The sequence below is a fragment of the Sorex fumeus genome, unplaced genomic scaffold (assembly GCF_029834395.1).
Source record: "Sorex fumeus unplaced genomic scaffold, SorFum_2.1 ptg000047l, whole genome shotgun sequence".
NCBI lineage: Eukaryota > Metazoa > Chordata > Mammalia > Eulipotyphla > Soricidae > Sorex > Sorex fumeus.
This window is the reverse complement of record NW_026606104.1, coordinates 41,718,626-41,734,024: the sequence shown is the minus strand read 5'-3', so window position 1 is coordinate 41,734,024 and position 15,399 is coordinate 41,718,626. Positions and strand designations below refer to the sequence as shown.

The following is a 15,399-nucleotide window of genomic DNA, read 5'->3' as shown; positions in this document are numbered from 1 at the left end:
GCAGTGATAGCACAGCGGGTAGGGTGTTTGCCTTGCACGCAGCTGACCCGGGTTTGATTCCCAGCATCCCACATAGTCCCCTGAGCACTGCCAGGAGTAACTCCTGAGTGCAGAGCCAGGAGTAACTGGGTGTGACCCAAAAAGCAAATAAATAAATAAATAAATAAAGGACTGAATGAATGGATTAGTATTGGAATAAGTACCTTTCCTTCCCTCCCTGCTATAGTCCCTCTGCTCCAGTGTTAACACTATAGACAGACCTGCAGAGCCAGCCCTGAAGTCGGAGATAAGCTTTGTGGCGGGTGTCTCCCCTGCCACTCCCTCAAGTGGGTGTGGGAGCCGGGGGATGATGCCTGGTGCTGGCGGCGCCTCTCTAAGGAGACTGATGCAGGATGGGCTCAAAGTACCCACGGTCTGTGCGGGGCTGTCTGCCCCTGTGGGCTTTAGTGTTGGAGGCTGCTCTTATTGTCATCTTCTTCTTTTTCACCACCTATGAAACCTCCCCGAAGGATCAGAGAATGCTCCTGAGGATCTATCCGGGTGAGTGTCTGCTGGAAAGGGGGTCACACAGGCAAACAACAGGGGGAGAGAAGCTCTGTGGCCTCTGGGCGCCTAGACGTCCCTTTGCACAAAGCCTCTGAGGAAAGGTATGCCCTCCCCTCCCTGGGCTGTTTAGAGGCCCAGTCAACGCATGAGCTCTCCTGAAAGAGCTTTCTTCGACTGGTCAGGTTAAAGGTAGAATTATCTGCTCCCAGAATTCATTCTTTCAAATGGTCCTCATAATTCTCTTTCTCTGTTTCTCTCAATTCCTTTGTCATTAGTAGCAAGGAATTCCTTCTTCCTTCCTTCCTTCCTTCCTTCCTTCCTTCCTTCCTTCCTTCCTTTCTCTTTCTTTCCTTTTTGGGCCACACCTGGTGGTGTTCAGGGCTTACTCCTGGTTCTGCACTCAAAAATCACTCCTGGCTATGCTTCGGGAATCACATGGGATGCCAAGGATTGAACCCTGGTCGGCCTTGTGCAAGTCAAGCACCCTACCCACTGTACTATGGCTCCAGCCCCCCCAATTTTTTTTTTAGTTTTTGGGACCACACCTGGCAGTGCTCAGGGGCTACTCCTGGTTCTGCGCTCAGGAATTATTCCTGGCGGTGCTCAGGGGATCATATGGGGTGCTGGGGATCAAACTACATTGACTGCATGCAAGGCAAATGTACATAGTACATGTCTCTGCTTCTAGTAGCAAGGAATTTCACAACGTTATTAGATTTTTGTTCCCTTCCTCCCTCCCTCCCTCCCTCCCTCCCTCCCTCCCTCTTCCTCCTTCCTTCCTTCCTTCCTTCCTTCCTTCCTTCCTTCCTTCTTCCTTTTTTCTGTATCATCCTCCTTTTGGGTAAATTCCCTTCCCTTCCCCTCCCCTCTCCCTTTCTCCTCCTTCCCCCATGCAAGGCAAATGTATGAGCTATATGCCCAGTCTCTTCACCTCCCTTTAGTCTGTTGCCCCTTCCCTCCCTGTATCCAGAACCAAAAGGTATATCTGAAGAGGAGTGTGGAACAGTGATTTTTTTTTATATGCAGCTAAAAATATGATCAGAATCTAATGAGAACCATTATAAATAAATTAGATGTTCACTATGGTATGATTTTTGTCTTTAAAAATTGAGACAAATTCTTAAGCATCTCAGTAGAATGCTTAAGAAACATTTAAGCAATAAGTTATATATTGATAGGCCTGCTTGGGTGATATCGCTGACACAAAGCTGAAGATTTACTCTGATTGCATTCTTGCTTGTTCCTAGGCAATGTTAACTGACTAGTTAACTGGATGCAAAGGAAAGGCAGCCCTGGACTCTGCAGTGCAAAGTTGGACAAAGGATGACTTAAGGCAGGAAGTCCTTACACCACTTAATGACTGGCTCAGAGAGGGGCTCTTTGCACTAGACTAGTGGGACCTGCACACAATGTTAGTTTATGGCAGTTTACTTTAATTCTTTTCAATCCAATACAATGGAATACAATGCATTCATTCATTCATTCATTCAACAGTCCATGACATCCAACCTAGGATTCACACAGGCTAACTAAAGCTAATATTTATTGAGTCCTTATTATGTATCAGGCACTGAATTCAACACTGAGTGCTTTACACTGAACACTTGCAACAGCCCTGTAAGAACAGTACTAAAATGATCTTTTTTTCTTTGGGGGAAGTTGGGTCACATCCTGCTATGCTCAGCGCTTACTCCTGGCTCTGTGCTCATGGATCACTCCTGCTGGTGCTCAAGGGATCACATGGGGTGCCAGGGATTGAACCAAGATCAGTGGTCCATGATCTGTGTTTTTGTGTGAGAAAAACAGACACGGACATTGGTAGATTTTCCCAAGGTCACTTAGCATTAACAGCACAGATTTCAATTTAGGCTATCAAGTCTTCAATTCCATGCACTATAGCACCAAGTATCACTGTGCTTCATGGTCCCCTTTTACAGGAAGGTTGAGATGTTTGTCACATAACTAGCTGGCATTGGATTCAGTATCCCACCCCTACTGAGTCTGTGTTCTTTACTTCTGTACTATGTTGCTAGCATAAAGTGTCCTCAGATACACACTTTATATGGAAACACAGAGAAGGACCCATAACCAAAGCAAAGGAATGCCGTAGCAGGGAAGGCTTTTGGAGGGAGGTGACTGTCCCACTCAGTAGGAGTTACCCATGTGAAAATGGAGGGAATGGAGAACAGAGCAAAAACCAATTAATGTACTCTGATCAGAGTGGGCCAAACTAAGTTTGACATTACAGTATTGGAACAAAAAGAAAAAAGCAGGTTAGATATATTGAGTTGAGTAAGGAGCTTGACATTTTTTCTGCTGATCTAATCAGAAGCACGAACCAGAATAGTATGGACCAGGAAAATTCAATCTTTTCTGATGTATACATCATTTTTCAAGTGTGCACCATACTCAAGTACTATTGCATAACTATGTTTTACACATTGTACTAAAATATTGCACTGCATTGCATTGTCCTCCCATTCATCGATTTGCTTGAGCAGGCACTAGTAACATCTCCATTGTGAGACTTGTTGTTACTGTTTTTGGCATATCGAATACACCACAGGGAGCTTGCCAGGCTCTGCCGTGTGGGCGGGATACTCTCCATAGCTTGCTCGGCTTTCCGAGAGGGATGGATAAATCAAACCTGGGTCAGCCACATGCAAGACAATTGCCTTACCCCTGTAAAATAAAAATTTTGAAGGAGATAGAAATGAAATAAGTAATATTTCAAACTGATCATGATCACTGTCAATCAATCTCAGGGCAAGGTCCATTGTTATCATAAAAAATAATGGAGATAAATAATTCCTCAGTCTACTTAATTATTTTAAAACATTTTGGTTGATTTATTATGAGATTTGATTAGACTGACATTTTTTTGAATCTTTAACCTTGAATATGAGTGATAATCACTTTTTTTTCTTCTGGTATGCTCAGCTGCCATTGTTTTATTTATTTTTTTAACCATTTTTATTGAGGTGCCCTAATTTACAATACTGTTAATTATACTTTTCATGCATACATCATTTTAACACCACACCCATCACCAGAATGCTCTCTTCCCTCCACTAATGTCCCAAGTACCCCACACATCACACAACCCCCACCCCAAGGTAAGCTCAGTTCTGTAGCTGCCATTATTTTGGGGGCAGGAGTTATTTAAGCCACATCTTCTGTGAAGGTTAGCTGACTTAAAATTAGGCAAATTACACTGGATAAGAACTAAATGTTAAAAGTAGGTAAAGGGATTTACATGATAACCTTTCAGTATCTGTACTGCAAACCATAATGCCCAAAAGGAGAGAGAGAGAGAGAGAGAGAGAGAGAGAGAGAGAGAGAGAGAGAGAGAGAGAGAGAAATCAAGAGAGAGAAAAAAGTGCCTGCCATATAAGAAGGCCATATGGGGAGATGGGGGGTGATGAGGGAGAAACTGGGGACACTGGTGCTGGGTACTGTACACTGGTGGAGAGATGAGTGTTGAAACATTGTAAGACTGAAACCTAATCATGAACAACTTTGTAATCTTACCATGTATTTGTAAGGGATTCTCTCAGAGTGATTCAATAAAAACATTTTTTTGAAAAACTAGGCAAATTAATCTAATCCAGTCCTTGTAAACTATAGTAAATTATTCAAACTAGGCTATTCTAAAAAACATTTCTGAGATAATCAGGAAATCTGATCAATATGATATATAAGAACTTGGTTTTGTTAGATGTGATGATATCATGGTAGGTTTTTGCTAAAGGCCCTCTCTATTAGTTGTGCATATTGAAATGGAGTCATGTCAGGGGTTTCCTTTATGTCTTAAGAAAAAAAATTGAAAAAGAATAAAAACATGACTGGTCTCTGTGAAAGTCATAAAAGCTGGCCATGGGTACATGATATTCACCTTGCTATTTTTTGTAATTTTATGGATGGATGCTTAAAAACTTCCAAAAAAAGTAAAAAAAAAAAAACACCATTTGTTGCAACACGATGAATATGGAGAAATTCATGTCAACTGCCCTCCCATCCCAGTGACCCGACATTCCCTCAAGATACCTTCCAGAGCTAAGTGACCTAAAGTGGCCTGACATAGCGAGTAGAGGTTCCTGAATATTTAATTCTTGTAGAGTTGCAAATTTTACCATGTATTTAAAGGTAAAAGAACCTAAATCAGTGGTTCTTAAAGTGTAGTCACCAGACCAATCACTTAGACACTGAGACCGTGGGGATAGTTAGAAACACAGAGCCCAGGGTCTCAGGCCACACCTACTAGTTAGAAACTCTGGACCCCCAGTGGTCTGTGTCTTACCAAGCCCTATAAGTGACTCTAAATGTACCCAAAAGGTTAACTCCCACAGTAGGACTAATTTAAATCTTGCCTCAGTCTCTTCTTAGCTGTGAAACTGAGCAAAGTACAACTTCTCTCTGCCACAGAGGATTCAACCTCTGTCACACATAGTACATAATTCATTAAGCTGTTTGAAGCAATTGAGGAAATAACACATAAAGACTGCCAAATAGTTTAATGATCACTAAGATTTTTCTTTTTTGCTGAAAGTTAAACTATAAGTGCATCTCCTATCTCTCAGCAGCTCCAATAGATTTTTTTTTTTTTTTTGGTGAGGGAAGGGCAGAACCAGCAATGCTCAGGGGATACTACTGGCTCTGCTCTGCACTCAGGAATCACTACTGGCAGTGTTCAGGGTACCATATAGGGTGCTGGGATCCTACCCACTATACTATCTCTCTGGCCCCTCTGGAGCATCTTCTGATGGGTGGTGGTTTTCTACACATAACCATTGGTCTGGAGGACATGTTTTGAGGCAGGCAGTGGAGAAGAAGCAAAGAGAGATTTAATAGATACCTAAGATAAAATCATCTTACTTGATGAAAACAAGGGAGGAGTCAAGGATGACTTCAGGCATGTGATTTGGTATCCGAGGATGCCAATGCTTATAAAGATGCACAGGGATAAATGAGCAGTGATGTAGGAATTTTTGGGCTTGGGGCTGAAGTGGCTATGGGAGAAGCAGAGTGTCAAGTTATATTGCTGCATGACAACCCCTCCAGTCTCAAAGTCAAAACCACTTAATTGGCCCATGGTTATGATTCTGTGGCTATTTAGAGATGGACTGGGCTCAGCTGGATGGTTTTTCTATAGTTCTCACCTGGAGTCATTTATGCATTTGCAACCTAGAGATATGGAGCAGCCTCAGATAAATTTATTATGGATTTGGTACCTGACCTTGGCTATCAGCTACGCAATGTTAATCCAACATACTATCCCAGACTTCTTTACATGGAAGCATAAAAGTAAATGCAATAAGGCCAAATCCCCAAATTAAGGCATGTTTCAAATTGTATCATGCTTGCTAAGATCCCATAGGCCAAAGCAAATCACAAGACCCAAACCAAGTGGAAAGAATCTATCCTGGAAAACATGATTCATTGGGAGACATTATTATAAAATCTGTCATAGAGCCTGCTCTAGGGTTGCCAAATTAGGGGACCAGGATGTACTGCGAATATAACCCGGTTCTCCCCATACCACTCAGAAGCAGCAATAAGGGCTACTAAAAGACAAGAAGAACTTTTACAGTAATATGTAATTAATTATTCCAAATTTGGGACCTTCCATATCCTAGCCATAGCTTCTCCCCACTGACGAGGACATTTCTCTTCTTAGGGTACTACAGAGGTGGGAGTTCGGGGTAGAGCTATGTGTCTAGGTGATGAAGCAGGAAAGGAAGTTTGTGGAGGGCTCCATGGATTCTCCCAGCCTGCAGCTGTGGAAAATACAGAGGGCAGGTCAATCCCAGAGCCTGGGAACCTGATGTCAGAGCTTGGTGCTGAAGCGGCCACAGACCAAAAACAGGGGGTCTGGGCAGGTAGAACACAGAGGCAGGATTGCTAGAAGACAGGGGAACAGTTTTATCCGAAGTCATAGTTAATAAGTGGTAAGCATGGGATAATAGTTACTAATAGCTGTTATGCCTCCAGTGCCAGATAGAGTGATCCATATGGCCAGTGGACACAATGCTTACAGCAGTCCACAGAGGTGCCATTATATTATGCCCATTTTAAAGATAAGAATCCGTGACACAGAGATAGAGCTAAGTTCTGAAGCCTGACCACTTGAGTCATTGGTCCACACTCTTCAATTTTACACTATTTATACTTTAGGGAAAGACAGCCTGACCTCATGGCTAAATCCCAAGCTGCTAGGATTCAAAGTCTCCATTAACCAACCGTGTGATCTGAACTAAGCACAGCACTTCTCTGTGCCTCCCTTTTTTCATCTGTAAAATGGGGATAATGAGTATATAGTGTGCTGGAGAGATAGTACAGGGGTATGGGGGCAATGCAGGTCTGATTCTTAGTATTGCATATGATACCTGAGCACTACCAGCAGTGATTTCTGATCACTGCCAGGAGTAACCCTGAGAATCTCCTTAAAAAAAAAACAACAAAAAACTATGATCTAGTATAGGAGGCTCTTGAAAGTGAAGTCTGAAGTCTGTTGACACTTGGAACAGTGTCAGACACACGGAGGCTTCTCTGGGTACTCTAAGAGTCAGCTGTTACAATTATGGTAATTGCTGTTCATTCTACAGAGCTGGACTCTTAGGTTAGATTTTCCATTCTCTAAGTCATGGGACTTTCATATTCTCCTCCTGAAGACCTTCCTTAAATAGTAAAAGTTCCCTCTGAGGCCCTGTCATTGGGGCCCTGTAGCATGATTGCTCCTTATCACCCATGAACACCTTAGAGTCTATTTGCTTATCACCCTAGCAGCTGATGTGGGGTGCAGAGAAGCTCTGAGAAGTGGGGACCAATAGGACCGAAACTAGGTCCTCTCCCTGACGTAAGGGTCCGAGTTAAAGAATCAGGGAAGAGCAGGTATAAGCTTGGAGTCCAGGAGGGGATCGTGAGGAACGAACATGAAGCCAAATGCTACTTTCAGATCCATTTTGGGGAAGTACATTCTGTTAACAGCTCCCAGAAAGTGGCACCCAGTCATCCCACTGTCGGAAGCACGGCTCCTCCCCCAAGGACAGGGTGGAGTGGTGAGGAGGAAGGCCCTGAGCTCTCCAGCTGGCAGCAGGGGACAGATAGAGCCTCTCAAGATCTTGAACTTCACATCTACCTCCTTCCAGAAATCTAGGAAGGGGAGATTTTTAGTGAAGACCAAGTTCAATTTCCAGGGCTGGAGCTATAGCACAGCGGTAGGGCGTTCGCCTTACAAGCGGCCAACATGGCCGACCCAGGTTCGATTCCTCCGCCCCTCTCGGAGAGCCCGGCAAGCTACCGAGAGTATTGGATATGCCAGACACAGTAACAACAAAGTCTCCAATGGAGACGTTACTGGGCCCGCTCGAGCAAATCGATGATCAACGGGAGGGCCTTTACCTTACCTTTTATAGAGAGGAAAACTAAGGCCCCAGGAGACAGGACATTTGTCTAAGGTATCTTAGTAAGGTGAAGGCAAACAAGAGCCTAGAATGATGAAGGAGCACTGTACCAGGAAGTCAGAGCTTAGCTCTGTTGCTGGCACCTTGAAGACCACCCAGGTTCTTGCTGGTTTATTTCTGTATGAGGGGAGGAAAATAGGAGCGTCTACCTACTTATCAAATTTTCAGTAGGTCTGGACCTGAAGTATGCATATTGCATTGCTGTAAATGGCAGGTCTGTTTTGTTTAGTCCTGCTTAATGAAAGATTGAATTTGAATATTTAAATTGGGGTGTGCCATATCCAATTGCCCACCTGTCTCACTATTTTCAAATCTTCGTTGCAACCATCCCACTGACAGAATGTTAGCAACCCCAAGAACCTCCTCTGCACAGAAATGAACCCCGCTGATCCCACCCCTATTTCTAAGAATGAACCATTGTCTGCATCACCACAACCTGTCCCCCGTGTCAGGGGAGAAGATACAAAAAGCTAAATTCTCTGGCTGGAAAGATAGTACAGCTTGCTTTTTCAGTTCTCTTCTGAAAAGGAGACAGCAGAGGGAGGGCACTCGCCTTGCATGTGGGTTGACTTGGGTTCTATCCCCAGTGTCCCATAAAGTCCCCAGAGCACCACCAGGGTGATTCCTGAGTGTTGAGCCAGAAAGAGTAACCCCTGAGCATTTCCAGGTGTGGCTCCAAAAAATGAAGCTGAATTCCCCACAAATATTCACTTTTCTTAGAACATAGGAGCCCTCTCTGTAGGTCCCTATGTTCCGTGGAGTTCACCAGGGAATCCCGCAGGCCAGGGCCATCAGATATATGTGGGAGCATCAGCTCTCCCTCAGACCCCATGAGAAAGTCTCTGAGTGTGTGTGTCTGAAAGTGAATTTAAATGTCAATTGAAGGGGCTTACTTTAGGCTTTGGAGAGTTCTGGAAGTTAGAACTTCCTCCTTGTTATCAGAGCTAGAGACTAGTGACCAGATAAATTTTTATTGCTGTGGTAGTGATGGTAAGGAAGATAATGGTGCTGGTGACTAGCTACTATTTCTTCAGTGTCCTCATGTAATAAGCCCTGGCTATAAAATTAAGGCATTACTTCCTTGAGATCTCTTGGCACCCTCTGAAGTGAGTAGAATTGCCCTTTTTGGCTGATGAAGAAAAGAGAAACCTACAAAGTCACACACCATAAAACTGAAAACTATAAATCTATAAAACTAAACAACTATAAAAATTGAAAACTTGGGAGGGGGGCAGGGTTGGGCCACAGAAGTAGGTGCTTAGGGCTTATTCCTGACTCTGTGCTCATGGATCACTTCTTTTGAGGCCCAGGGGATTTTATGAATCGAACCCAGATCGCCATGTCCAAAGCAAGCATCCTACCTACTGTACTAACTCTGCAGTCCTAAAAACCATTTTTTTTATTAGACAAGAATGGTCAAAGGGCCAAGGATGCGGGGTGGCTCTGTGAATGCTTTGCATATGTAAGGCCCTGGGTTCAATCCCTGGCACCAAAAACAAATGAAGTCAAATGCTGGATATTTAATATGATTGCACCAAATCGGAAGATAGAGCTGGATAAAACAGTCTGAACTTGAAGTCCATGTGTTTTTCCTATTACCCTTGCTGCCCCCCCCCCCCGGGCATACCAGCAGTATTGGGGCTCCTTCCTGTGATGTAGGGTGGTCTCGGGAACTGAACACATGGTCTTATGCATGTAAGCAGGTGTATTATCATGGAACCACATCCCTAGGCCCTGCTTTTTACCTCCCCCAGAAAATTTGGTTTTCTGTCTACATCAATGTTCCCAAGTGAACAAAACCTCTCTCCCCTTCCACTCTGCAGAGCACTGGAAAGATCGAGGTGCGTCATTGTAACCTAGATTACAATGTTTGCTGAAAGAAGGTAGCTTTCCAGCAGGGTTCTGAGTGAGTTCTCTTCCGAAAAGGAGACAGCAGAGGACAGGAAGATAGTATAGCAGGTAGGGCATTTGCCTTGCACACTGCTAACCTGGGTTTGATCTACAGTTCCCCACATGGTTCCCCAAACCTGCCAGAAGTCGTTCTTAAACTCAGAAGCAGGAGTAAGCCCAGAGCACCATGTGTGTGGCAAGCTGGAAAAAAAGAAGGAAGGAAGGAAGGAAGGAAGGAAGGAAGGATGAAATGGAAAGGGAGGGAGATGGGAGGGAGGGAGGAGGGAGAGAAGAAGGAAAAAAACAAAAAGAAAAAAGAGAAAGAAAGGAGAAAGAGAGAAAAAGAAAGAAAGAAAGAAAGAAAGAAAGAAAGAAAGAAAGAAAGAAAGAAAGAGAGAGACAGCAGATCAAATAAGCTTGGGAATTTCATGTGTACATGTCACTATCACTATTGCTATCACCCCATTGTTCATCGATTTGCTTGAGTGGGCGCCAGTAACGTCTTCATTCATCCCTGCCACGTGCTAGTATAGCCCTCTGGCATATTGGGGGCTCTTTCAGGGTCAGGGGAATGAGAACCTAATCATTGTTACTGTTTTTGGCATATCGAGTATGCCACGTATAGCTTGCTGTGCGGGCAGGATACTCTCGGTACCTTGCCGGGCTCTCTGAGAGGGATGGAGGCTTTTTGGGCAGCCTCTAGTCACCTTTACAGGTGTTCCCAGTCAGGCATATATATGGGCAAGATACTCTTGGTAACCTGTCAGTTCTCTGAGAGCGAGAACTAGACAATAAGAGGTCACACAGTCACAAATGCGGCCACGTGCTTCTGGGAACTTGGATTTATAGTCTCTGGATCTTGCCCATTGATGGAGTTACACGGTATTTGGTGGGTATAACTGTCTAGCTACTGGAAGATGGGGGATGTGGGTGGAGAGGCCCAGTCCCGATCTGAGCAGGCTTGGAGATCTCAGCCCTGGGGCCCACACACCTGGGTTCCTCTGCCAATTTCTTCATGTGTGAGGCTCATCCTAGCGTATGGAGAGTGGTCTCAGCATGGCTGTGGCTGGGTCCTGGAGGTCTTCAGCTGCCGGGGCTCTGCTCAGGGCAGAGAGGGAAACTCAACCATAATTATGATGATGATTATAAACATTAAAAAAACTCTCCTATTTTGTTACTTTATGTTCCCCAACAATTCCTCTTTTGCAAACCACAGCACCCAGAAGGAGAGAGAGAACAAAAGGGAGTGCCCTGCCACAGAGGCAGGGTGGGATGGGGGGATGGAGGGTGGGAGGGATACTGGGATTTGTGGTGGTGGAGAATGGGCACTAGTGGAGGGATGGGTACTCGATCATTGTATAACTGAAACCCAAGCACAAAAATTTGTAAGTCTACAACTGTACCTCATGGTATTTCACTAATGAAAATTTTTAAAAAATAGGGAAAAAATTACCCTTTCAAAACAGTAAAAAAAAAAAATCTCTCAAACCAGAGATTATATTCAAAAGGGAAAAAATTAAAATTCCTTTAAGATCTTTTTTCAGGCATTTCTGCAGGCAAATAGTTGGTGTTTATGGATAAAATAGTCTTTAGTGAGAATGTGTGTTCATTATACTGTTTGGTCCTGGTAACTTCACGGAGGAGATGATTCCTTTCCCCATTTAACAGACAAGAAGAGCAAGAGGCTGATGGTGTGGTTGTTAAAGACAGGCTCTCCAGAGGAGATGGTCTAGGTTTAAATCTTGACTTTATCAGCTGAAGCAAGTTGCTTACATTCTTTGTGCCTTGCTTTTCATATTTTGAAATGGTGATAATAACAGCTTTGTCCTCAAAGGGAGATTGCGGTAATTAAACAAGATAGTCTCTGTAAAGTGATTAAAACAATGTTGGCACATGGTAAACACTTGATAAACACAGGCTATCATTATAGCTCAGGGAGGCCAGAATGATTGTACAGTGCAGGGTGCTTGCCTTGTATGTGGCCAACCTGGATTTGATCTCCGGCACCTCGTATAGTCCCCCTGAGCCCTGGCAGGAGTAAGCACTGAGCACTGGGTACTGCTGGGTGTGCCACTGCTCCAACTAAAAAAACACAAAACTCAGTGATACTAAATAGCATAGTTGGAAAATATCACAGTTCTAACTGACCCCAACCTTATCTACTTTCCAAGATCAGGTCGCTCACCTCTTTGCAAATTTGGAATTAAGACAAAGAATTCAAACTTTCCCTTTTTACCGGGCTCTCCCTAATAGGAGGTAAATCTCATGCACCCACCTAGCAGCCCCTGTGTAGAACCTGAATTTGGGGGAAAGTAGAATGGCCTGCTAGCTGCCTCTAAGCAGGAAGCAAAAAGAGAGAACAGTTTTCTGCAAAAATAATTTATCTTTTGCCAACAATCTCTGAACCTGCTCCTGCCCCCTCTTTTCTGGGTTCCCTGGATCAGTCACTGGCTTCTGTAGCCTTGTTTTCTCTTGCGCATGACCAGAGTGTGAGCCAGGCCCTCCATGGAGCCTTGTAAATGTCCCGATCATAACAATGATGGTGATATTTACTGAGCACTCACTAAGGGCCAGGCCTTGCCTTCCAGCTTAACCTGCTCTAATTCATCTAATCCTTACCTCAGCCTTCCAGGAAATTTATGCACTGTCCCCACTAATTCAAATGAGAAGCCGGCTCAGAGAGAATAATAACTTGTTTTTTTTTTCTTTTTGGGTCACATCTGGCAATGCTCAGGGGCTACTCCTGGCTCCGCACTCAGGAATTACTCCTGGCAATGCTTGGGGAACCATATGGGATGCTGGGGATCAAAACCAGGTTGGCCATATGCAAGCCCTACCCTCTGTTCTATGGCTCTGGCCCCCGCTCCAAGAGGGCAGTTACTTGACCCACCATCCTTCAGTGACCTTTTAAGTTCAACCACCATTCTGGAACACTCAGTTGTGCACACCCTTTCACCTGGTTTCCTCACTTCCTCCCTCCTGGAATTTCCTTTCTGAGCAGCTCTCCAGGATGTTGCAGTTATGGCAGCCCTAGGCTTGGGCTTCCTTACCTCCTCTTTGCGGAGACACGGCTGGAGCAGCGTGGCCTTCAACCTCTTTATGCTGGCCCTCGGGGTGCAGTGGGCAGTCTTGCTGGATGGCTTCCTGAACCAGTCATCACTTGGGAAGGTCATCATCACACTGTCCAGGTAACAGGATGACTATTGGTTCATTTGGGGGATCTTTTGGAATGTAAAGCTTGAGAAGACAGGTCCTACTACGCTTGATGTCCCCCTTCTCTTTTGAACTCCAAAGTCACGCAATATTTAGGACATACTTATACTAACAAATACTCATTGCTTACTTCACATTTAAATTTTAGGTAGTTATTTATTGGGTTTGGGGTCCCTCATATTCAAATTTAACTGGGCATTCAATATTTTATCTCTCCACCCCAGGCCCAGATCCACAGCCTCCCTTAAGTCTTATCTTTATTATTAAATAAGATTTTGTTTATTTTTTTGTCTCGGTGCCACACCCAGCAGTGCTCAGGGGTAACTCCTGGCTCTGCACTCAGAAATTACTCCTAGCAGGCTCAGGGGACCATATGGGATAAGACCCAGGTTGGCTGCATACATCTTACCTACTGTACTATCTCTCTGACCACCTTAAAATAATATTTCATAAAGCAATGTAATCAATATTTTTTCAAATAAAATTCTAACATAAATTAGACCAAAAAATTGCTGCTGTCCTCAGATAGGACAGGAAAAAAAAGAAATAAATGAAGAAAAATTTATATATACAGGGGTTAGAAAGATATCACAGTAGGTAGGGTGCTTGCCTTATATACTTGCTTGCTAGCTCAGGACCCAGATTCAATCCTCTGTACCTCATGATCCCATAGCATGGCAGGATTAATGATCCTCCCTCCCCCACACACACACACCCAATTTACTCCTGAGGACCACCGATCTGAAAGGATTAAACTCAATTATGTTTGTGAAGTACCTGTCCAGATAGCCAGATAGGTATCTAACCTGGATGAGACAAAACAAGGAAATAGAGACTCAGAGTATATAAGACTCGGAATAATACGCAGCTAAACAGGGGTGAAAATGCCTTTGGTGTGTGTGTGCGTGCGTGCGTGTGCGCTCGCACACACACATTTATAGTTTTGATATTACAGTTATGATAGAATTATCATTTATGTTTTTATTTTATTTTTGCTTTTTTGGGGGCCACACCTTGCTGTTCTTAGGGCTTACTCCTGGCTCTGATCAGAGATTACTCCTGGAGGGCTCAGGGTACAATATGTGGTGCTAGGGATTGAACCCTGTCAGCAGGGTGCAGGGTAAACACCTTACTCTCTGTACTATTTCTCTGGCCACATTTATGGTTTTAATGTACAAAGCTACAGCAACCCCCTACCCCACCACCAAAGTGCCCAAGCCCCTCCCTCCACTGCTGTCTTTATGTGATTTCTAGTTCACCTCTTCACTGTACCTGAACCCTAGCTTCAGAGTTTCTATTTTTGTTTAATTTTGTTCTGCTTCTTGTGGTGCTGAAGATCAAACCCAGGTCCTCACACATGTGATGCAGCATGTGCTCTACCACAGACCCATCCTGTTTTAACTCACTATCACCCTCCCTTACTCTCCCTTCTCCTCCACATTACCATTGACACAAAATACAGTCTGAAAAAGCTCACCTCCCATCTAAAAAGAAAGCCCTCCACATTGTGTCTTCTAAAAAGTTTAGGAGCTAATCCCCACAGGGATTCGATAACCTTGGTAATCACTTGCAAAGTAACAAAGGGCACTCAGGGGAACTCTGATGAGGTGGCCTGGTCTGACCTTTCTCCTGTCTTGGCGTGAGGTCACAGGAGCCTCAGCCTCCTGTGCCTTAGTCAGCTGTAGGCCTTTCAGGCTGTCCCTCTCCTGACAGCCCGTCAGCAGGACCTGTTAGCCCTGGCTGAACCCAGGAATACAAGAAAAGGCCACAAGCAGCCAAATGAGCTCCCTCGCCCCACCCCTGGCCATTGGGATCCTCCCTGCTATGATCACTTTCTGACAGGCGGCACAGATTTGAACAATGGGTTTTTGTTGGTGGTGGTTGTTTGCTTGTTTGGGGGCCACACCCGCAGTGCTCAGGAGTTACTCCTTGGCTTTGCACTAAGGGTTCACTCCTAGTGGGCATGGGGAACCATATGGGATGCTGGGAATCGAACCTGGGTCAGCTCCGTGCAAGGCAAGAGCCCTACACACTGTCCTATCATTCCAGGCCCCAGATTTGGACAATGTGCTCCTGACCTTTCCTTCCCAGTACAGGCTGGTGAGTGATGCCAGGTCACTCTTGGACAGAGAACTCTCCTTCTCCCTTAGTCTCACCTACACCTGTGTCACCTGACATGCACTGAATTTGTTCTTCCTTGACATGAGGGTCCCTTTGCCATCCTTGTTTTCCTCCTATAAGGGCTTAGTAAATGATTCTTAGAACAAACATGAAAACAAAAGGACAC

At 44.4% G+C, this 15,399-nt stretch overlaps 1 protein-coding gene across 2 annotated transcripts in view; it reads left to right on the top strand.

The window, feature by feature from the left end:
• The first annotated feature begins 392 nt into the window (after positions 1 to 392).
• The window catches only part of RHCE (Rh blood group CcEe antigens), a 40,015-nt gene continuing 25,008 nt past the window's right edge, over positions 393 to 15,399 (top strand). For both annotated transcript variants that reach the window (XM_056123051.1, XM_056123050.1), the window contains exons 1-2: positions 393 to 540; positions 12,901 to 13,087. In XM_056123051.1, the coding sequence (XP_055979026.1) occupies positions 393 to 540; positions 12,901 to 13,087 (335 nt within the window). The remainder of the gene's footprint in view (positions 541 to 12,900; positions 13,088 to 15,399) is intronic.